Source organism: Podarcis liolepis (genome assembly GCF_965112155.1).
Source record: "Podarcis liolepis genome assembly, chromosome: 2".
NCBI classification, from domain to species: Eukaryota; Metazoa; Chordata; class Lepidosauria; order Squamata; family Lacertidae; genus Podarcis; species Podarcis liolepis.
Window position 1 is genome coordinate 122225613 of NC_139555.1, and position 23222 is coordinate 122248834.

The 23222-nt window shown below is 43.3% G+C and overlaps 1 protein-coding gene across 5 annotated transcripts in view; it reads right to left on the reverse strand.

Moving 5' to 3' along the window:
- The window catches only part of LOC310701392 (vomeronasal type-2 receptor 26-like), a 38163-nt gene continuing 14941 nt past the window's right edge, over nt 1–23222 (reverse strand). For 2 of the 5 annotated variants that reach the window (XM_083492182.1, XM_083492181.1), the window contains 3 exons: nt 4036–4263; nt 2986–3112; nt 1–1500 (listed from right to left, as the gene is read on the reverse strand). In XM_083492182.1, coding sequence (XP_083348308.1) covers nt 587–1500; nt 2986–3112; nt 4036–4263 — 1269 coding nt within the window. In that variant the 3' untranslated portion in view covers nt 1–586. Of the gene's footprint in view, nt 1501–2985; nt 3113–4035; nt 4264–7273; nt 7818–14084; nt 14143–20918; nt 22051–23222 lie in introns of those variants that run through there. The other 3 variants (XM_083492183.1, XR_014523033.1, XR_014523034.1) reach the window with 3 other exon arrangements.

A 23222-nucleotide genomic window follows, 5' to 3' on the forward strand; every position in this document is an offset into this window, starting at 1 on the left:
TGGAGATAACCAGAGCATGCACCACTCTGGTGAACAATTTGTGGGCAGGCAGGGTCGTAGCTGGCATACCATATGGAGCTGGTAGACAGAGTTAACCTGTGCCTCTATGGACACCTGTGAGTCCAAAATGACTCACCTGAGCACCTGGTCCTTCAGGAGCACCAGGTCCTTCAGGGGCACGGTTGCCCCATTCAAGACCAGGAGGTCCCCCATGCCCGCCCCCATCTCCCAAAAACAGTACCTCTGTCTTGTCATGATTCAACTTCATGGGGGCTAGGGTATCATTTACCAAAGGTTACAGTTGTCTAGAGAGCAAAAATGAATTAGATGGATGAAACAATAATATAGGGGCACAGCAGAACATGGACTATATACATGCTGAAGGCCTTGGGTTCAATTCCTGACATCTGCAAATCATCCTGAAATCTTTGGGGCAGGAGCAAGACTGCAAGAAACCTTTAATTGCCTTTATACTTTCCTAGGCAACCAGCCAAAAACTGCTAACAGCATTTTGACACCAGACTCGGTTCCACTTGAACAACGTGGTATATTATGTGAAGCTAAGAATCATCAAAGAAGCTAAGAATCAGACACTACCGCCTTCAGTTTTTGTAGTTAGATGTTCCTTTGTGTTCAGATCAGGCCTGAGTATGATAATGTAGCACTTCGGTAGGAAGATGCAGCCCAGAAGCCCAGCACTGGAGGCCAACATAGAGAAGACCTGCACAGCTACCATGAACTTCCCTTTTGTGCTCAGGTAGGTGGGCACAAAGGACACCCAAACACTGCAGAAGACCAGCATGCTGAAGGTGATCAGCTTAGCTTCATTGAAGGCCCCAGGCAGCTTCCTCGCTAGGAAAGCCACCGTGAAGCAGATGGCAGCCAGGAAACCCATGTAGCCAAGGACAGTGTAGAACATGGCAACAGATCCTTCATTGCATAGAAGGATGATCTCTGCAGCTTGGGAGTGCATGTCGGAGTCTGGGAAGGGTGGGGAGATTCCCAGCCAGATGGTGCAGATGAGAACCTGCATACTGGAACAGGAAAGGACAATGGAGTTGGCTAGACTCTTCCCCAGCCATCTCCTCACCTTGTTCCCTGGCTTTGTGGCTAGAAAGGCCAGCACCACAGTGATGGTTTTTGCCAAAACAGAAGAGACGGCAACCGAGAAGATGATGCTGAAGGCTGTTTGTCGGAGAAGGCAGGTCACTTTCCTTGGCCGGCCGATGAATAGGAAGGAGGACAAAAAGGAAAGCAGGAGGGAGCTGAGGAGGATATAGGATAAGTCTCGATTGTTAGCTTTGACTATGGGAGTTTCCATGTATTTAATGAAGATTCCTAGGACAACACATGCGGTTAAGCACAAGAAGAGAGCAAAGGAAACCAGCACAATCCCCAAGGGTTCTTCATAAGTGAGAAATGTTATAATCTTGGGGACACATTTGTCTCTTGCTTGATTTGCATGCTGATCTTCTGGGCATTTGGTGCAATGCTTTGCATCTGAAGAGAAGAAGAATGACTTCAGAATTACTAACAAAATTCTTACATCCATACCTGTCTGTGTTCCAATACAATGGGATAATACTACAAAGTGGGAAAGGTCAGGAAATCAGAGCGGGACTGTTGGGATACTGCCAGGGAGACAAAGTCCATCATGGCGCCAAGCCGTCTGCCGGACGATCCATCGATCTCCCGTAGGCACGCAGTATCAGCAATTAGCGACATGAGTTTCTAGAAACTATCTCACCACATTCTAGAGCTCATGTACACTCTATCAGCAGATAATGCACAGCAAAAGTCGCACTCAGTAGAGCATTATTTACAAGTTTTATTCAGCGTTGATCAGAACAAAGAAAGACATGACTGCCTGCGTCAGTGTCTCCAGCACAGAGAGAAAACGAAAGCAATAGAAAACATAAACTTCCTGTGAACAGGAAATACGCAGACTCTGTGACTCACAGCCTGCTCCCTTTTAAGGTGGAACGGAAATATCCTAACAGGGGCAACATTTCCCTGGCTTATGACAGGATTTGCTTGAATAGTATTATATCCAGCACAGAATTAAAATGGCATTCTTAAGCCATTTTTGAACATTTTTGTCTGATGTAGGCATCATGTAGGCATCATCAGATTTGCTTCCATTTTGGAGAAACAGAACAGATTACAGAGTGTTCTCCTTCTATAAGGAAAGTTTGCACATGTTTTGATTTGATTTCATTCATTCATTCATTCATTCATTCATTTATCCTTCCAATTCTAGGCTACTTAACATGAAAAGTGGTGCACAGAAAACTAAAGCAACAGCTGACAACTTAAGCAATAATCAGTTGTGTATAAAAATGTTACAATAATACAAGATTAGTAAAGGTAAAGGGACCCCTGACCATTAGGTCCAGTCATGACCGACTCTGGGGTTGCGCGCTTTACTGGCCGAGGGAGCCGACGTTTGTCTGCAGACAGCTTCCGGGTCATGTGGCCAGCATGACAAAGCCACTTCTGGTGAACCAGAGCAGCGCATGGAAATGCCGTTTACCTTCCCGCTGGAGCAGTACCTATTTATCTACTTGCACTTTGACGTGCTTTCGAACTGCTAGATTGGCAGGAGCAGGGACCGAGCAATGGGAGCTCACTCCAACCCGGGGATTCGAACCGCCGACTTTTCGATTGGCAAGTCCTAGGCTCTGTGGTTTAACCCACAGCACCACCCGCGTCCCAAATACAAGATTACTTATATATATAAACGAGTATCCGCTCCCTATCCTTCTGACACACTTCCCCTCTCAAAGTCTGTGCTCTCACTGAAATCCCAAACAACCACACAGCTCTTCCACAAAAATCTGGCAAAGAGGAAGGTTCCTACAAACTGCTGATCTCACCCTGGTTTTTCACTCTAGGTTTACTCTTTTATGAGCAGGCCCCATGGTGGATGAAGCAGCATCCTCAGGCTGCCCACAGCTGTATCCCATAGAGCGCTCAGTCACCCACCTTCCTGAATGGAGATGGTCCCTTCCGCACAAGGAGCACAATCATAGCAGCAAACGGGCTCTCCTTCCTTAGCCACTCTGGCATATCCAGGGCGACAGCTTTCGGTGCATCTTGAACGAGGCACGACCTAAAAACAAGGAGAGGGAGCATCAACAGAGATCAGCATAAATTGCAGACATCAAATAATAATCTTTTTTAGAATTCTGAGGCCAGGTTAGAAAGCTTAAAAATAGGAATTTTGTTGATCTGTGCAGAAATCGTCTTGTTTCTGACATAAAGGTTAACTAATTAAACTCTCTATTTCCTTTTATTGCTTCTGTTTGATATTATGATATGTGTTTCTGTGTTTTTATAAGCAGTCGGCATTACTGGGCAGCTGTTAAAGCCCACATGGCAGCTACGGCCCCCCCTGTCAACTTTGGGCCCATTGCTGCATTTTCATCTCCCCCTCTGAGTGGATAAACAAGGAAAAGTGTAAAGACAGCCTCTCCTCTCTTTGCCCCTCTCCAACTGAATTGCTATGCAAAACAGAGAGGACAAGGAAAACAGCAGTGATGCAGACATCTGGGAAGTGGCAGTCACCCTGGTAAGAGCCATCTTAGGGTTATCCGAACTTAGCAGATGTCACCACAAGGGAACTGCAGCCAGTGTGGTGGAGTGGTTAAAGGGATGGACAAGAACCCAGGTGACTAAGGTTCCAATTCCCATGCAGCCATGGACCTTCCTGGGTGACCTTGGGCCGTTCACTTCCTCTCAATCTGTCCTGCTTCACAGGGTTGTTGAGGGGATAAAATGAAGAGCGGGAAACCATATATAGCATGTTGAGCTCCATAGAGAAAATGTGGCATATGTCAGGTATAACGGCGTTTCAGAAGTTCAGAAGCCACTGAAGCTTACAGAAGCCATAGAAGCTTATAGATGCTAACAGAAGTGTTCCGGAATCTTCCAGTGTGTCTGGAAGATTTCCAAGGTTCCAAGGTTTCCATAGAAATAGACATGGGCATGAATTCTGAAAGGATATAAATGCAATAAATAAATAATTGCAATAACCTTGCTGAATTTCCCAGGCCACAAAATGGCTTCTGGATTAATGGTTAATTTTATGTCAGAGGAGGGGTGTTTCTTGATGCTCCCAACTTTCACTCTGCTGTAAGAGCCATTGCGAAACACGACCGAGTTCATGATATCAAAGTTGGCAGTCAGCTCCCCATTCTTATCAAAATACATCCCTCCTATGGATGAATTGGAAAGCTGGATTTCTTTTAAGAAAGTGTGAAGCTGGAATGGCAGAGAAAACACCAGCATTTAGAAAACATGATACGAGGGTTGCATGTGGAAACTACAGGCTTGGGTGCAAACTCCATTGCAGATGATAGTAAAATATATAATTGCAAAACAATTGCAGGATGTTTCCTGGGCATTTGATTTATTAAATCCTTTTCCGAAGTAAAATATTTTGTAGGACATGGTCTTGTTTTTCTTTGATAATTCAGAAATGTTCCAGACATCCTACCAATTTGAACTGAACTCCTATCAGCCATATTTATGACATTTGGGTCATTATAACAGGTCCTTTATGAGGTTTTAAATCTTCTTGGGGATAAGACTGAAATAAACATACTGTATGTTGAGGACATGGCCGGGAAAACTCATTGGAACTCTAGAAAGCTTGCATGCATTTTGATCTGCTTTAATCTATCCTATTGTGATTTCTTACAAATAGTGAGGCCTTACAAATAGTGGGGGAGAGAAGGCAAGCAAAATGCGAGGGAGGTAGTGAAAGATACAGGAAATGGAATGCAGATTTCCGAAAAATAGCCAGGAGAGACAAGAGGGCCTTCTTAAACAGGTAATGCAAAGAAATAGAGGAAAAGAATAGAATGGGGAAAAGCAGAGATCTGTTCAAGGAAATTGGAGATATGAAAGGAACATTTTGTACAAAGACAGGAGGGCCTGGCGTGCTCTGGTCCATGGGGTCACAAAGAGTCGGACACGACTAAACAACTAAACAACAACAACAATTGTGATTTCAACTTTCTATATCTTTCAAATTAGGGTGTTACATTTCTTTGTGAGAATTTTATTGCTTTAACTTTTTTTTGTAAACTATTTTGAGTTTTTTTCAGCAGTCAGGCGATATATACATTTTATGAAATAATTATATTAAATATCAATGTGAGAGAATGCTCCTTAACAATTTATTATACCCGATTTTGTGAAGGACAGGACATACAACCACAATGAGATAAATTATAAAAGATATAGACTCCAAAAAGAATTCCAATGACGGAAAACAGATGGCAAAAAGGGGAGAGGACAGACCTGCCATGGCTGCAGCCTTTGACGTTCCAATCTGTCTCCTCCACCCACCATTAGCATCCATTTTGATCTGGATGAATATGCAGCATTTAAAGCCTGAGCCACAAGTTGGACACCGTAGTAAATGCTGTAACGATCTTGAGACCAGATTACCTCAACCGCTTTCTGGGGCAAAGTTTCCAGCTGTTCCTTTTCTGTGCATCTTGTCCAACCCTCCATAGACAACACGCCATTTGAACATGAACAATTGAATGTTCTCTGCCAAACCTGTGCAACTATAACTTTAGATTCAGAAGACAGTCGAGTATTGTAGCCATGTTCTGTCCTTTTCTTGGTATTCATTATAAAGGATAGAGAACCATGGGCAGGCTGGAAGGAAGCCACAGCACCAAACAACGTCTCATCAACACTCGGAATGTCTGTTGTGACCCAGACTATCCCCTGAGATTTCCTCAATTCATGAATGTTTCGTAAGTAGACGATCACATAAACTCCATCTTTAGACTCTCCATAGTAAATGAACACCTTGACTTGTTTCAGGACAGAAGGTTTACAATGTAAGGATGACATCCCCAAAATGAAAAAAGGGATTTTTTCCAAGAAAGCCACACAGATTCCACTGCGAATCAGCAGAGGTGTGAAAACACTCAGGAACTTTTCTCCATTGTCATTGTCTGGAACAAAGAGACCAACCCATGTCCACCTAAAATGGAGCAGCAACTTGACAATCCCCATGTACTGGGTTTCTTCTTTGGGGACTATCCGGTAGACAAAAGGGAAATGGGTTTTCTCATTCAGATCCTGAGCAGCCGAGCCAAAACTGATCTAGTAAGAAAAGGATTGATGTCAAGTTTTCAGGAATACACAAGCATGATCAGGCCAAAGGCCCATCTTCTCACAGTAGCTAACCAGATGCTTCTGGATGTATGCAATGCCTTTGATGGAGGAATGCTGTTCAGAAGAAGACCTGGAGCTTAAAGAGAAGGAAGTCGCTCTAATGGACACTGCGGCAGAGCAGGGCAATACAAAATAAGGAATACAAAATAAGGGCCCTGTCACATGATCAGGCCAATGCTCATGTGACATCTAATCCAGCATCCTGTTCTCACAGTGGCTAGCCAGTTGCTTCTGGGAAGCATTTCATGCCTCCGGTGGAAAACCTGGAGCTCACAGAGAAGGAAGTGGCTCCAATGAATATTGAGGCAGAATAGGGCATCTGGGGCTTTCAGGGGTCATGGCATTCCAACCTCTTCTTAGAATCACAATGGGCCACTTCAAAGAATGAGAGGCAGAGGCTAAACAGCCACACAGTCTGCAGGACTGCAGGCCCCTTAACCTCCATGCTCAGTTAGTTTCTGGACAGCCACTGGTCTGCCTGTGAAAAAAAACTCCTGGGGAGCAAGGGCTACAGTGGTACCTCGGGTTACATAAGCTTAAGGTTACAGACTCCACTAACCCAGAAATAGTACCTCGGGTTAAGAACTTTGCTTCAGGATGAGAACAGAAATCGTGCGGCGGCAGCAGGAGTGGTAGCTAAAGTGGTGCTTCAGGTTAAGAACAGTTTCAGGTTAAGAACATACCTCCAGAATGAATTAAGTTCTTAACCTGAGGTACCACTGTATGTTGAACTATGATACTAGTTTTTCCTACCCAGTCTGATGAGGTGAGAGAAAGAGGGCTTTCCAAATCAGTTCCCACTTTCTTAAAATGTGACATTCTTTCTATGATCTGTCTTTTTGGGTGCTTGTGATTTCTGTTCCCTGGAGATCAGGGATGGGGAAAATTTGGTCCTCAGGATGTTGCTGAACTACAACTCCCATCAGTCCCCACAAGCATGGTGAATGGCCAGGAATGGTTGGCTTTGTAGTTCAGAAACCTCTGGAGGGGTAGAGGGGTTTCTCAACAATGGTGGAGATATAGAAAAGAGGAAGAAAACATAGCTGGTCTCCAATCCCCTCCAAAGTCCTACCTGGGGCATTTTGTAGATGCCCAACATGCTTGAAATCTGGCTGGCAAATTTAGAAGTAGTTGCTTCAAAAACTGCTATAACATTACTCTGTCTTCCACAGCTGTGGCTTGAAATGCTGTCTAGCAGAGCATCAGCTGTTGTTCTGACATCAAAAGTGGCCTCATAGATGCTGTAGCCGAGGGTGACATTGGGTAAAAGCTTAGGATTCTGGTTGATCTCTTGAATGGCAAATAAGGGGGACAGAGTTGGAGAAGGGTTCTCTGATGTTAAACTGCAAATGAATAAACAATGAATAAATGAATAAAAATGAATTAAAAAAATGAATAAATGAATAAATAAACATTTGTTTCAGCTGTCTGCTTACCATTTAATGAAGACAACATTTCATACTCATTGTTCTATAAGAACCTAAGAAGAATCTATTAGTTTTATATCTAACAGGCCAAGCTTTGAAGGAGTACAATCTTGTCCAAGTGCTCCAACAATTAAATGAATATTTTTTGAGGTGAGCTTGCAGCTTGGGTGAATTTGATTGGAATGATAACTTACAGTTTCTGGGACTTCCGTTCAGTGCCATCGTTTAATGGCGGACATCCCTCCGAGCTCCGGAGGGTGTCTGCTTCGCGGGTTCGGGTCCTGCCGCTACGGCGAAGCGGGGACCCTCTAAAATCGCAGGCGGTGAAGCCTGGGAGCGAGGAGACTCGGTGGGTACCTTTGCGCCCCCCCCGAAGCCAGGAAGAAGCCTTTTTAAAGGTTCCGGAGCGGCAGTGGGAGAGCGGCGCGGTACTGAGAGTCATCACCCAGTCCACGGAGCGAAGCTGCATCGCCATTGATGGAGAGCGCTGATTCCTTCCTTTAAATTGGAGCTAAAAGCAACTACCCGTGAGTAGGACTAAAAGACATTATTGGATTTTTAAACAAATTTAAAAGAATTGGGAACCGAGACGGGAAAGGCATAAAAGGAAGTCTGCCTTTCCGGACTACAGACAGAGTAAAACAAAGTGACTGTAAAGCTGTAATACTGAAAGCGTCGTTCTTGAGTGGAACTAAGTAAACCCAACGTCAAAGTGAAAACCCCCTCTTGCCTGCAGGAGCAGGGGGGGAGGATAAATTACCTTATTTACCTGCTAGAAAAGGGAGAGTAAAATTACATCTGCTGTCTTAAACCCCGGGACGGACTGCCTTGACAGGGGAAGCCGGCTAGGGACTGCTAAACGTATTGAACTTTTTGAAGGGACATTTGAAATTACTCTGCTAAAGGATATAAAGTTGCTGGGCTGTTTAATTCAGAATAACTTTTGAAAGAAACTGAAAATGTGGCATTCTCTGGGACACTTTAAGGAGATACTTTGTTTATCTGTGAAGTGAAATTGGAAGTTTCTCCCCCTAGAGGAGACTTTGTTACAATAGTAAGATCTGCAAAGCCACTGGAAATTTCCACTTTAAAAACAATCTTATAAGTGACCTTGGCTGCATGAGAGTGTTATGGCAAATGAAAAAACCACCAGGTCTGGTAGACAATACAATAATAATAATAATAATAATAATAATAATAATAATAATAATAATAATAATTTTTTATTTATACCCCGCCCTCCCCAGCCAAGGCCGGGCTCAGAGCGGCTTACAAGCAATAATAAAAACAAGATGAGTGATTAAAACTTATAAACAAAAATAAAATACAACATTAAAATAATGGAACATTAACATATTAAAATGAAGCCTCATTGCAGGAGAAGGAAAAGAAAAAAGAAAAAAGGGGGGGAGGGAATCAAATTGGCTCCAATCCAAAGGCCAGGCGGAACAACTCTGTCTTACAGGCCCTGCGGAAAGAAATCAGATCCTGCAGGGCCCTGGTCTCATGAGACAGAGCGTTCCACCAAGTTGGGGCCAGTGCTGAAAAGGCCCTGGCTCTGGTTGAAGCCAATCTAACTTCCTTAGGGCCTGGGACCACTAGGGTGTTGTTATTTATGGACCTTGAGGCTCTCCGTGGGGCATACCAGGCGAGGCGGTCCCGTAGGTACGATGGTCCTAGGCCGTGAAGGGCTTTAAAGGTCAAAAGCAGCACCTTAAATCTGACCCTGTACTCCACCGGGAGCCAGTGCAGCTTGAAAAGCACTGGATGAATATGCTCCCATGGCAGAGACCCCGTGAGGAGCCTCGCTGCAGCATTCTGTACCCGCTGGAGTTTCTGGGACAGCTTCAAGGGCAGCCCCGCGTAGAGCGAATTACAGTAGTCAAGCCTGGAGATGACTGTCGCATGGATCACTGTGGCCAGGTCGGGGCGGGAAAGGTAAGGGACCAACTGCTTGATGCGGCGAAGGTGGAAAAATGTCGCCTTGGCTGTTGCTGTGACTTGCGCCTCCATGGAAAGGGAGGCGTCAAGGATTACACCCAAACTCTTAACGGAAGGCAATGGTACTAATTGGGCCCCCGCAAGAGAAGGGAGTTGGTCCCTCATCCCCATGCTATCCCGACCTAGCCATAGGACCTCTGTCTTCGAAGGATTTAGTTTCAATCGGCTCCCACGAAACCATCCAGCCACAGCTTCCAAGCATCTGGTCAGTGTGTAAGGGGCCGAGTTGGTGTGGCCATCCATCAGCAGATAGAGCTGAGTGTCATCAGCATATTGATGACAGCCCAGCCCAAAGCTCCGGATAATCTGGGCAAGGGGGCGCATAAAGATGTTAAAAAGCATTGGGGAGAGAATTGCGCCCTGCGGCACTCCACACACCAAGGAGTGGCGTGACGACATTTCCCTCCCTAGTGCCACCCTCTGTCCCCGACCAGAGATAAAAGAGCACAACCAGTTACGGGCTATGCCCTGTATCCCCACGTCTGCAAGGCGATGGTCCAGAAGATCATGATCGACCATGTCAAAGGCTGCTGACAAATCTAAAAGGATCAGCTATTTGGACTATAATTTAATTTTGATGGGAGACTTGAACGGAGTAATATCTACAAATATGGATAAAGCCCAAAGACAGGTAGTGTCTAAAGATGGAAGATTACCAAAGACCTTCTTTGAAATGACTGATAATATGGACTTGATTGACATCTGGAGAGTAAGGAACCCCCTTGAGAGAGAGGGAACTTTCTTTGCGAGAAGTGAAGCTACAGGGAACCAGGCAGAGGGCCTTTTCGGTGGTGGCGCCCGCCCTGTGGAATGCCCTCCCATCGGATGTCAAGGTAATGGACAACTACCTGACATTCAGAAGACATCTTAAGGCGGCCCTATTCAGGGAAGCTTTTAATGTATGATATTTTAGTGTTTTTTGGTTTCTGTGGAAGCCGCCCAGAGTGGCTGGGGAAACCCAGCCAGATGGGCGGGGTACAAATAATAAATTATTATTATTATTATTATTTTCCGAAGCAAAAATGACATGGACTAGAATTGATCAAATATGGATTACTAGAGGGATGGCACCAAAGATAAAGAAAGTGGAAATCTGCCCAAAAACATGCTCCGACCATAATGCTGTAAAGATGGAAATGAAGCAAACAACAGCTGGTTCCTTCAGATGGAGGATGAATGACACCTTATTCAGGGATGAAGAAATATACAAGAAGGCCCCAAAAACTTTGAGAGATTATTTTGAAATAAACTTAAAGACAAATGTGGAAAAAAGAGTAATATGGGACGCAAGTAAAGCGGTGATGCGAGGTTTTTTGATACAACAGAATGCAATAAAGAAGAGAAGTCAAAATGAGAAGAAGGAAAAGATCTTGGAAAAGATAAAAGAAGGGGAAAGGAGATTAAGATCTAAACCAAAGTCCCAAGAAATTTTGAAAGAGATTAAATTATATCAGACACAATACATGGAATTGATGAACCAAGAAATAGAATGGAAGATTAAACAAATGAGACAAAAGACATTTGAATCAGCAGATAAATGTGGCAAGTTATTGGCCTGGCAAATAAAGAAAAGACAAAAATTGAACACAGTTACAAATTTAGAAGTGGAAGGAAAGACTATCTGCAACCCAAATGAGATTAGAAAATGTTTTCAGAGATATTTCAAACAATTATATTCACAAGGGCCACAGGAAGAATTGCATATAGAAGAATTCCTTGAGAAAAATGGATTGCAAAAAATATCTCAACAAAGTAAAACATTCTTAAATCAGAAAATAACTGAACAGGAGATAGAAGGTGCCATTCAAAATATGAAACTGGGTAAATCTCCGGGACCGGATGGACTGACCTCCAGATACTATAAAACTTTGAAAGAGTGGTTGCTACAACCTTTGAAGGAGGTCTGCAACAAAATTTTAGAGGGGAAAAAGGCACCAGAAACGTGGAAAGAGGCGTATATTACACTTATACCGAAAACAGAGACTGAAAAGACTCAGCTTAAGAACTACCGCCCTATATCGTTACTTAATGTGGATTACAAAATTTTTGCTGACATTTTGGCTAAGAGATTGAAAAAAAGTATTGATAGATGAGATTCATAAGGACCAAGCAGGCTTTCTCCCAGGGAGACATTTGTCAGACAATGTGAGGAACATAATAGACATTGTGGAACTGCTAGAAGTGAACATAAATACTAAAGCAGTGTTGATATTTGTGGACGCGGAGAAAGCCTTTGACAATGGAGTTTTATGAAGAAGAATCTACATGGGATGGGGGTAGGCCAAGGTTTTGAGAATGGTATAGGTGCAATATATTCTGAACAAAAGGCAAAACTAATTGTAAATAATGTGGTAACAGAAGATTTTAAAATAGAAAAGGGGACACGTCAGGGGTGCCCAATTTCCCCATTGCTTTTTATATCGGTCCTGGAGGTTTTGTTGAACATGATTAGAAAGGACCAGCTGGTTAAAGGAGTCCAGGTCGGAGCTAAACAGTATAAATTGAGAGCATTTGCAGATGACTTGGTACTTACATTACAAGAGCCTCACTCTAGTACCAAAAGGGTTTTGGAACTGATACAAGAATTTGGTCAGGTTGCAGGGTTTAAATTGAATAAACTGAAAACTAAGGTATTGGAGAAAAATTTAACAGCTATTGAAAAGGAGAGGTTTCAGAATGAAACAGGGTTAACTGTGGTTAAGAAAGTGAAATACTTGGGGATTAATATGACAGCTAAGAACGTGAATCTATTTAAAGACAATTATGAGAAATGCTGGACAGAAGTTAAAAAGGATTTAGAAACATGGTCAAATCTGAAGCTTTCATTGCTGGGCCGTATTGCTGTGATAAAAATGAATGTATTGCCTAGGATGTTGTTTTTGTTTCAAACATTGCAAGTTGTGGATAAGATGGAATGCTTCAAGAAGTGGCAGAAAGATATTTCTAAATTTGTCTGGCAGGGCAAGAAACCTAGAATATAATTTAAAATTTTAACTGATGCAAAGGAAAGGGGGGGGGGATTTGCCCTGCCAGACTTTAAACTTTACTATGAATCAGCAGCCTTCTGCTGGTTGAAAGACTGGCTGCTTCTTGAGAACACAGACATTTTGGACCTGGAAGGTTTCAATAATATTTTTGGGTGGCAAGCATATTTATGGTACGACAAGGTTAAAGCTCACAAAGCTTTTAAAAATCATATTGTCAGGAAAGCATTATATAATGTCTGGATTAAATATAAAGATCTGCTGGAAAATAAAACCCCAAGGTGGTTGTCGCCAATGGAGGCAAAGGCGGTGAAAAAACTCAATATGGAGGCCAAATGGCCGAAATATTGGGAAATTTTGGAACAGGAAGGGGATAAACTGAAATTACAGAGTTTTGAGAAATTAAAAGCTAAAGTGCGAGATTGGCTTCATTACTATCAAATAATGGAGGTTTACAAGTTGGACAGGAAAACTGGCTTCCAGGTGGAAAAATCAAAATTAGAAACAGAACTGTTAGAACCCAATACTAAGAACTTGTCATGAATGTATAACTTGCTGTTGAAATGGAATACACAAGATGAAACAGTAAAATCAGCCATGATAAAGTGGGCACAAGATATTGGTCATAACATTATGTTTGCTGACTGGGAACAGTTGTGGACCACCGGTATGAAATTTACGGCATGTAATGCCTTAAAGGAAAATATTATGAAAATGATTTATAGGTGGTACATGACTCCAGTCAAGCTTGCAAAAATTTACCACTTGTCTGATAATAAATGTTGGAAATGTAAAGAAACTGAAAGTACTTTTTTTCACCTTTGGTGGACATGGCCAAAGATTAAGGCTTTCTGGGAAATGATATATAATGAAATGAAAAAGGTATTTAAATATACCTTCCTTAAGAAACCAGAGGCCTTTCTCCTGGGCATTGTCGGCCAATTGGTGCCAAAGAAAGACAGAACATTCTTTATGTATGCTATAACAACAGCAAGAATACTCATTGCAAAGTATTGGAAGACACAAGATCTACCCACCTTGGAAGAATGGCAGATGAAGGTGATTGATTTTATGGGACTGGCGGAAATGACGGGCAGAATCCGAGACTAGGGAAGAGAGACGGCGGAAGAAGATTGGAAGAAATTTAAGGACTATCTTAAGAAATACTGTAAAATTTATGAATGTTAGAATGACGTTGGTTCTAAAAAGTGCGGTTTACAGCTGTAAGGGGTAAGTTAAAGAAAAAGAAGGGTTATAAATTAGATAAAATTAAGAATAAGGATTTGTTGAATTAAATTTTGAAATTGGAATGTAGAAAGGGGAGGTACGGGGAAGTCGGTGAACTAAGGTCTAAGAAAATATGGCTTTTAAGTTATACTTGTTTTTTTTGTTTGTCTTTGTCTTTGATATATGTTTATAAAAATTTGTGAAACCCTAATAAAAATTTATATATATATATATAAAAGATAACTTACAGTTTCTGGAGCTTAGAGACTTGACAGGAACTATTTACAGGATGAGAAGGAACAAAAGAGAGAAATAGCAGACATTTTGTCCGCAGAGGACAGGAATCCAAATCTCTGAGATTGGTGGGCCGAGTTAAGATAAACATAGTGGTATCTGAAGAAGTGTGCATGCACACAAAAGCTTATATCCAGAACAAACTTAGTTGGTCTATAAGGTGCTACTGGACAATTTTTTAATTTTTAAATTTTGACTGTGTCAGACCAACACAGCTATCTACCTGAATCTAGAATAGTGGCTACAAACAACCCCTGGCTAGGTTGCTAGACAAGCCGTGGCCTTGTGTGGTTTCAAGTAGCCCATGCATTAACTAGAAGTGCAGAAGAAGGAACTGTGTTTGCTCTTTTCCAACAGTAAAGGTAAAGGTAAAGGTAAAGGGACCCCTGACAGTTAAGTCCAGTCGTGAACGACTCTGGGGTTGCAGTGCTCATCTCACTTTACAGGCCAAGGGAGCCAGCGTTTGTCCGCAGACAGTTTTTCCGGTTCATGTGGCCAGCATGACTAAGCTGCTTCTGGCGAACCAGAGCAGTGCACAGGAACGCAGTTTACCTTCCCGCTGGAGCAGTACCTATTTATCTACTTGCACTTTTTGGGGTGCTTTTGAACTGCTAGGTTGGCAGGAGCTGGGACAGAGCAACGGGAGCTCATCCCATCGCAGGGATTCGAACTGCCAACCTTTTGATCTGTAAGCCCAAGGCTCAGTGGTTTAGACCACAGCGCCACCCACGTTCCAACAGTAGCAACATTAAATCACGGCTGAGAACAAGGTCAAGATCCAGGAGTTCATGATGAGTAGCACTTGTTCCAAAACTCAACAGGACTTGTTAAGTTGTTCCAACAATATCCCCTGCCCACATACCTAGCTTTTAAGGAGAGGCAGAGAAATCTCAGTTGCTTGCAAGTTATTCTCTTTCTCTCCCTGCAGGAATTCCCTGACTGAAGATTTCAAACCTCTTCGGGGTTGGAGTCAGTCCTCTCTCTTATCTTGATGCACTGCTCTTCCCCAGAATGCATCATTAGGCATGGCTCCCAAATTCTTGCATTTTGTCCCAGCAGATTGTGAGAGTTTTACACCTCAGGGATGCTTCCTCAAGCTGGGAATGCTGCCTAGTAACTCTGCAGAAGTTATGAGTATTTAGCTTAAGTGACTATGAACCCTAAAATCTGGGATTCCCTCGAAACCGGTGCTAAATTTTGCAGTCAGTTTGCAAACGTTTGCAGTGAAAATCCTGCATTTGGATCAACTCACAAACTGAGTAATTGATACATCAAACTGAGGTTTGTAAATCCAAAAACTGAAGCCCCAAAAGGAGGTTCAGAATTAACCTCCCTGTTTGCAAAATACAAAGGGGTCAGTGTGAATTTAAATCCCCAAACCTTCTTTTTAAGTCAATAGATGGGCAAAGGAGGGTTTATTAGGGATTGCCAGAAATCAGTTGCTGTCTGGCAAATAGCAGTGATTGCGAACGCAAGGTGGGTAACATAAATCACTTACCTCATAACATGATTTCTGGGGCCCTGGGAAAAGTCAGGTGGGCAAATATGAACACGTCCTTGATTTATGACTCCACCAATAAGGTGGTCACCTGGCCTGAAATAATTCAATGGATCGTGATCCTTTTCCATATTTAATGGACATTTTGCTTTCAGCATCGCACTGACTCCATGAGGAATAAGCAGCAGAAATAGCAGCAGCACTAATACCATCCTGGCTATGCCTGCAAGAGTCACACACTCTTCTGACAGCAGTGACATTAGGAGTGCAGCTGGACTCATACAGTAGCATCAAGCAAAGGTACAAAAAGGAAAACTCCCACAGAAAGGATCCCTGCCTGCCCCAAATCTCTCAGTCCACGCTTCAGATATTTATAACACACTTATTTTTGTACAGCAGGTTTATGACAATATGTTAGCTCATCCTAACTATGATTACGATGTTTATGTTATTTTTGGACTCAAAGACCATCGCTGGGCAAATCTCTGGACTAGATAAATAAATCACCATGATTTTGATAATTATAAGGTTAAGAAGTTCCACCTCCCTGGCATCTGTGTATGACTCAACGGGCAGCTGCAGAGCGAGAGCAAAGCATGTTAGTTAGAACTCACAGATGGGGCTGTCATTCTGGGCCCTGTTAAACCTGAGGGGACATCAACTTCAGTAAAGTTCAGGAAATTATAGAACAGTTATTATTGATAAAGACGAGCAAGGCAGGACATGATTGATGCTTATAAACTCCTGTATGGATTATACGGATAGCAAAAAGTTTCCCCCCCTCCCAACAATAAAGCTAGAAGTTTGTACCAAGTGGAACTTCAATTTTGGTGTCCTAGGCTATCATGCAAGACCCTGGGACATCTGCCTGGCTGCTGTGAAAGAAGGTAGCTGCACTAGAGGAGTCCTAGATCTGATACAAACTGTACACAGATCAAGACATTGGCAGGATTATTGTAAAAACTTGCACATTTAAACCTGCAGTGCTGCTTGTGGCTTCCCACTGTGGCAGCTGGTTGGCGGCTGTTACAGAATGTAGCTACATTATATATACAGTGGTGCCTCGCAAGACGAAATTAATTCGTTCCGCAAGTCTCTTCGTCTTGCGAGTTTTTCGTCTTGCGATGCACGGTTTCCCATAGGAATGCATTGAAAATCAATTAATGCGTTCCTAGGGAAACCGCCTTCAGACCAGGTCCGGGGACAGTCTGTCCCCGGACCTCTTCTGAAGGCTGGGGGGGGGGGACAAGGGCTTTTCTTCCCACCCCCAGCATTTTAAAAAACCCTGGGACAGCGGAGGACATCTCCGCTGTCCGGGCGATCTTAAAATGCTGGCGGGCGGCATTTTAAAATCGCCCCGTGACAGCGGAGGACTTCTCCGCTGTCCGGGGCGATTTAAAAGCCCCTGGGAAGGCAGGCAGGGGGGACAAAGACTTTCGCCCCCCGCCCGCCTTCAGAAGGTGTTCCCGCCCCCCGCCCCGCTTCGGAGCAGCGTTCCGAAGCGGGGCGGCTGGGGCAGGTGTTCCCGCCCCCCCGCCCCGCTTCGGAACAGCGTTACGAAGCGGGGCGACTGGGGCAGGTGTTCCCGCCCCCCCGCCCCGCTTCGGAACAGCGTTCCGAAGTGGGGCGGCTGGGGCAGGTGTTCCCGCCCCCCCGCCCCGCTTCGGAGCACCGGGAGAAGCGATCTCCCTGCAGCCCCTTGCTTCAAAAGAGGTCCGGGGGCAGCGGGGAAGAAGCGCTGCGCTTCCCGCTGCCCCCGGACCTCTTTTGAAGCAAGGGGCTGCGGGGAGATCGCTTCTCCCCGCAAACCCTTGCTTCAAAAGAGGTCCGGGGGCAGTGCGAAGCGCTTCCCGCTGTCCCCGGACCTCTTTTGAATCATAAAATCATAGAATCATAGAATCATAGAGTTGGAAGAGACCACAAGGGCCATCGAGTCCAACCCCCTGCCAAGCAGGAAACACCATCAGAGCACTCCTGACATATGGTTGTCAAGCCTCTGCTTAAAGACCTCCAAAGAAGGAAACTCCACCACGCTTCAAAAGAGGTCCGGGGGCAGCGGGAAGCGCTTCCCGCTGTCCCCGGACCTGGGGCTGCGGGGAGAAGATCGCTTCTCCCCGCCACCCCTTGCTTCAAAAGAGAAGACCCGCTGTCCCCGGGGCAAGCTTCGTTTTGCGAAGCAAGCCCATGGGGAAATTCGTCTTGCGAGGCAACTCGAAAATGAAAAAACCTTTCGTTTTGCGAGTTTTTTGTCTCGCGAGGCGTTCGTCTTGCGGGGTACCACTGTAAACACATCTATATTACTCACATTAAGTTTTTGCTCATATGAGCTGCTTGACTTCCCTCACTCCCACCCTGTGGTTACCATAATTCCTATCTATTTCACCACATTTGTACCTCTTCCTCCTTACATTTCATCCATTTCAATTTTTACATTTTAAATAAATATAAAAAGGTATCAGTCATAAACATTGCAAGTCTTCTTATTTGAAGGACAGTGGCAAAGAATTAATAACATTAGCAGGCAAAGGGTATTAAATTTAAATAATTTGGACTGATTTGTTAAAATTCAGGAAACTAATTAAAAAAATAATATAAAAAAGAAAGATGTGATTTGACCACTTCTGAAAATTTCCAACCTGAACTCATAGGTTTATTATTTCTACCACCTCGTTGCTAAAACCGGTTGTTTGGGAAGTGCAGATGATGGAGATGTTTGCGGCAAGACAGCTACAAACACTCTTAGGTCATCTATGATTCCATGACTTAATAGTGTTTTCTTCTTTTTATATATATAATATTTTTATTGTTTTTTTCAGATTTAACATATTTTTACATTTCATACGTCATCCAACCCAGTTCCTTAGAACTTGTCAATTTCCCTCCCTCCCTCCATGGGTTCTTAATTTAAAACGAACATCAATTCTATCTTTCTAAATTGGCCAACTATTTTCCCTTCCTTCTTAATGCACATAAACTGATTTTCCAACATAACTAGCTTTTTTTCATTCCTATCAGTGCTTTTAAGTGCTTACAGTGGTCCTTTAAATCCCATAAAAATTTTCCAGTCTTTTTCGAATATTTGATCTTCTTGGTTTCAGATCTTTCCTGTTAACTTTGCCATCTCTGCATAGTGCATCAGTTTCATCTGCCAATCTTTCTTCGATGGTATTGTTTATTGTTTCCAGTTCTGGGCTAATAAAATTCTTGCTGCTGTTGTTGCATACATAAATGTTTATCTTCTCTAGGTATCTCCTCACTAATTATACATACCAGAAAGGCTTCTGGCTTTTTAACAAATGTATTTTTACATATTTTCTTTAATTCATTATATAACATTTCCCAGAAAGTCTTTACCTTACTACACATCCACCATCTATGGTAAAACGTACCTTTGCTTTCTTTACACTTCCAGTGCACTTTTGAGCAGGTTTTATACATCTTTGCAATTTTAACTGGTGTTAGATACCAACGATACATCATTAAAAAATAAATAAATTCAATGAGCAGCATGCAGTAAATTTTATGTCCTCTTTTCACAATTTTTCCCAGGCTTTCATTTGGATATTATACCCAAAATCTTTTGTTCATTGGATCATTACAGATTTTACTTCTTCATCCATTGTATGCCATTCCAACAATAGCTTGAACATTTTTTATAATATTTTCACATTATTATCTAGCAACTCTACCTCAGACTTTGATCTTGTGTCAAAACCTTTTCTTTTATCTATCTTAAACATATCACTTATCTGGTAGTATTCTAACCAATCTGCCATCAATTCTTTCACCTCCTCATTTTTTTTTCTATTTTAACTGGTTTTCTGTCTCCATTAACAAATCCCTATAGGTGGCCCCTATCCCTTTCATATTTAATTTTTTAACAGAAACAGCTTCTAAGGGTGAGAGCCAACAAGGGGTTTTCCTTTCAACTAATTTTTTGTATCTATCCCATACCTCGTAGATCGACTTTCTTATAATGTGGTTCTGGAATCCTTTATTTACTTTAACTTTGTAATACAGTGGTGCCTCACAAGACGAAAAGAATCTGTTCTGTGATTCTCTTCGTCTAGTGGTTTTTTCGTCTTGCGAATCAAGCCCATTGACGGATTAGCGGATTAGCGCTATTAGCGCCATTAGTGGCTTTTAGCGGCTTATCGGCTTTTCGGATCAGCTGATGAGCGGCTTAGCAGCTTAGAAAAAGGGGGGGGAAGGAAAAAACCCCCGCAGGAACTCGCAAGACATTTTCATCTTGCGAAGCAAGCCCATAGGAGATTCGTTTTGCGAAGCACCTCCAAAACGGAAAACTATTTCGTCTAGCGAGTTTTCCGTCTTGCGAGGCATTCGTCTTGCGGGGCACCACTGTACCATAATTAAGCATGCCACCCAAATCTATGATCATGTCCTTCCAGATCCAATAAGTCTGTAATTTTCCAACATTATCCAATACCGTAGCAAGCAGAAGCAGGACAACTCATAATATAATTGTGTTTCCAATTGTCCTGACACAAACCAGGGTAGAGTCCACCTTAACAACATATTTTATGTGAAGTTAAGAATCTTCAAAGAAGCTAAAAATCAGACACTACTGTCACTTTTTGTAGATAGATGTGCCTTTGTGTTCAGATCAGGCCTGAGTATGATAATGTAGCACTTCGGTAGGAAGATGCAACCCAGAAGCCCAGAACTGGAGGCCAACATAGAAAAGACCTGCACACCTACCATGAACTTCCCTTTGGTGCTTAGGTAGGTGGGAACAAAAGACACCCAAACACTGCAGAAGATCAGCATGCTGAAGGTGATCAGCTTGGCTTCATTGAAGACTCCAGGCAGCTTCCTGGCTAGGAAAGCCACTGTTAAGCAGATAGCCGCCAGGAAGCCCATGTAGCCAAGGACAGTGTAGAACATGGCAACAGATCCTTCATTGCATAGAAGGATGATCTCTCTAGCTTGGGAGTGCATGTCGGAGTCTGGGAAGGGTGGGGAGAATCCAAGCCAGATGGTGCAGATGACAACCTGCATACTGGAACAGGAAAGGACAATGGAGTTGGCCAGACTCCTCCCCAGCCATCTCCTTGCTCTGTTCCCTGGCTTTGTGGCCAAGAAGGCCAGCACTACAGTGATGGTTTTTGCCAAAACAGAAGAGACGGCAACTGAGAAGATGATGCTAAAGGCTGTTTGTCGGAGAAGGCAGGTCACTTTGCTTGGTCGGCCAATGAACAGGAAGGAGGACAAAAAGGAAAGCAGGAGGGAGATAAGGAGGATATAGGATAAGTCTCGATTGTTAGCTTTGACTATGGGAGTTTCCATGTATTTAATGAAGATTCCTAGGAGAACACCAGTGGTTAAGGACAAGAAGAGAGCAAAGGACACCAGGACAATCCCCAAGGGTTCTTCATAAGTGAGAAATGTTATAATCTTGGGGACACATTTGTCTCTTGCTTGATTTGCATGCTGTTCTTCTGGGCATTTTGTGCAATGCTTTGCATCTGAAGAGAAGAAGAAGGACTTCAGTATCACTAACAAAATTCTTACATCTATAACTGTCTGTTTTCTAATACATTGGGAAACAATAATAAGAGATTAATAAATGATAGGATTTGGATTATTTGGAGTACTGAAGTATGTAAACCAGTGGAAAAATACAGGCTAAGCTTCCTTCCAAGCCAGGACCTTATCTGGGATAGAGGTACTAACATGATAAAAGCTGTTGAAGGCCCATCTGCGAGGAATTCCTGGGCCTGGGAAGACAGAGGTTGCCATGGTGATGTGGCGTGCATTTGAGGTGTCAGGAAAAGAGAGTCTTTACCAAGGTGTGCTGGGAAGAATAAGGCAGAGAAGAAGAAGGGACCCATTTTGGCTAGACTGGCTGAAGAATGGTTAGGAGAGATTTCTTGCACTCAAGTGCTGCACAGCTATGGGAAACAAGTCCCTCTTGATCATGTGCTAAGATCTGGACTACCTCCATGCAGACTGAAGGTGTAACTATGTGAATAAATCATATTTCTTAAAGCTATGGCAGTCTCCCCTGAGTATTCATTTCCCAAAAGGAGCACAAACTCTGGGTGAGCCCCGGGAACCCCCTAGAATCTTGCTACTGCTTGGCAGAGAGTGGGGTGGTGCCCAACTTCTGTAGGCTTCAATGTTTGTCCCCTTCCATTGACGGCTGTTGCGCTAAGGTCCTTCTTGTGGGCTTTTCATAGGCATCTGGTTCAACATTGTGAAAGGGTGTTAGACTAGATAGGCCTTTGGCCTGATTAAGCAAGCCTCTCCCTTTCCTCTAGAGTCACCCGCCTTCCTGAACGGAGATGGTCCCTTCTGCACAAGGAGCACAATCATAGCAGCAAACGGGCTCTCCTTCTTTAGCTACTCTGGCGTATCCAGGGCGACAGATTTCAGTGCATCTTGAACGAGGCATGACCTAGAAACAAGGAGAAGGGGCATCAAAGGAGATCAACATAAATTACAGATATCATACAGAGACCACATAACACCGGTCTTGAAAGACCTACATTGGCTCCCAGTACGTTTCCGAGCACAATTCAAAGTGTTGGTGTTGACCTTTAAAGCCCTAAAAGGCCTTGGTCCAGTACATCTGAAGGAACATCTCCACCCCCATCGTTCTACCCGGACACTGAGGTCCAGCACCGAGGGCCTTCTGGCGGTTCCCTCCCTGCAAGAAGCCAAGTTACAGGGAACCAGGCAGAGGGCCTTCTCAGTAGTGGCACCTTCCCTGTGGAACGCCCTCCCACCAGATGTCAAAGACAACAACAACTACCACACTTTCAGAAGACATCTGAAGGCAGCCCTGTTTAGGGAAGCTTTTAATGTTTGATGTATTATAGTATTTTAAATTTTTTTTGGAAGCCGCCCAGAGTGGCTGGGGAAGCCCAGCCAGATGGGCGGGGTATAAATTTATTATTATTATTATTATTATTATTATCATCATCATCATCATCATCATCATCATCATCATCATCATCATCCTCTGAAGGCCCTGACAGTATTTTTAGAATACTGAGGTCAGGTGAGGAAGCTTAAAATGGGAATGAGACCCTTCCAAATTTTGTTTGGACTGTGGACACATGATTTTGTTTCTGATGTAAAGTTTCATATTTAAAAACCATAATGGGATTTATACATTGTTTAAGGTAAAAGGGTAATTAAACTCTCTATTGCCTTTTAAAACGTGTTTGGGGTTTATTGTGCCTGTTTGTTACTATGATATGTCTTTTTGTGTTTTTATAAGCACAGATTTTATAAGGCATTATTGGGCAGCTGTTAAAGCCCACATGGCAGCTACGGCCCCACTGTCAACTTTGGGCCCATTGAAGAATTTTCATCTCCCCCTCTGAGTGGATGAACAAGGAAAAGTGTAAAGACAGCCTCTCCTCTCTTTGCCCCTCTCCAACTGAATTGCTATGCAAAACAGAGAGGACAAGGAAAACAGCAGTGATGCAGACATCTGGGAAGTGGCGGTCACCCTGGTAGGGGTCATCTTAGGGTTATCCGAACTTAGCAGATGTCACCACAAGGGAACTGCAGCCAGTGTGGTGGAGTGGTTAAAGGGATGGACAAGAACCCAGGTGACTA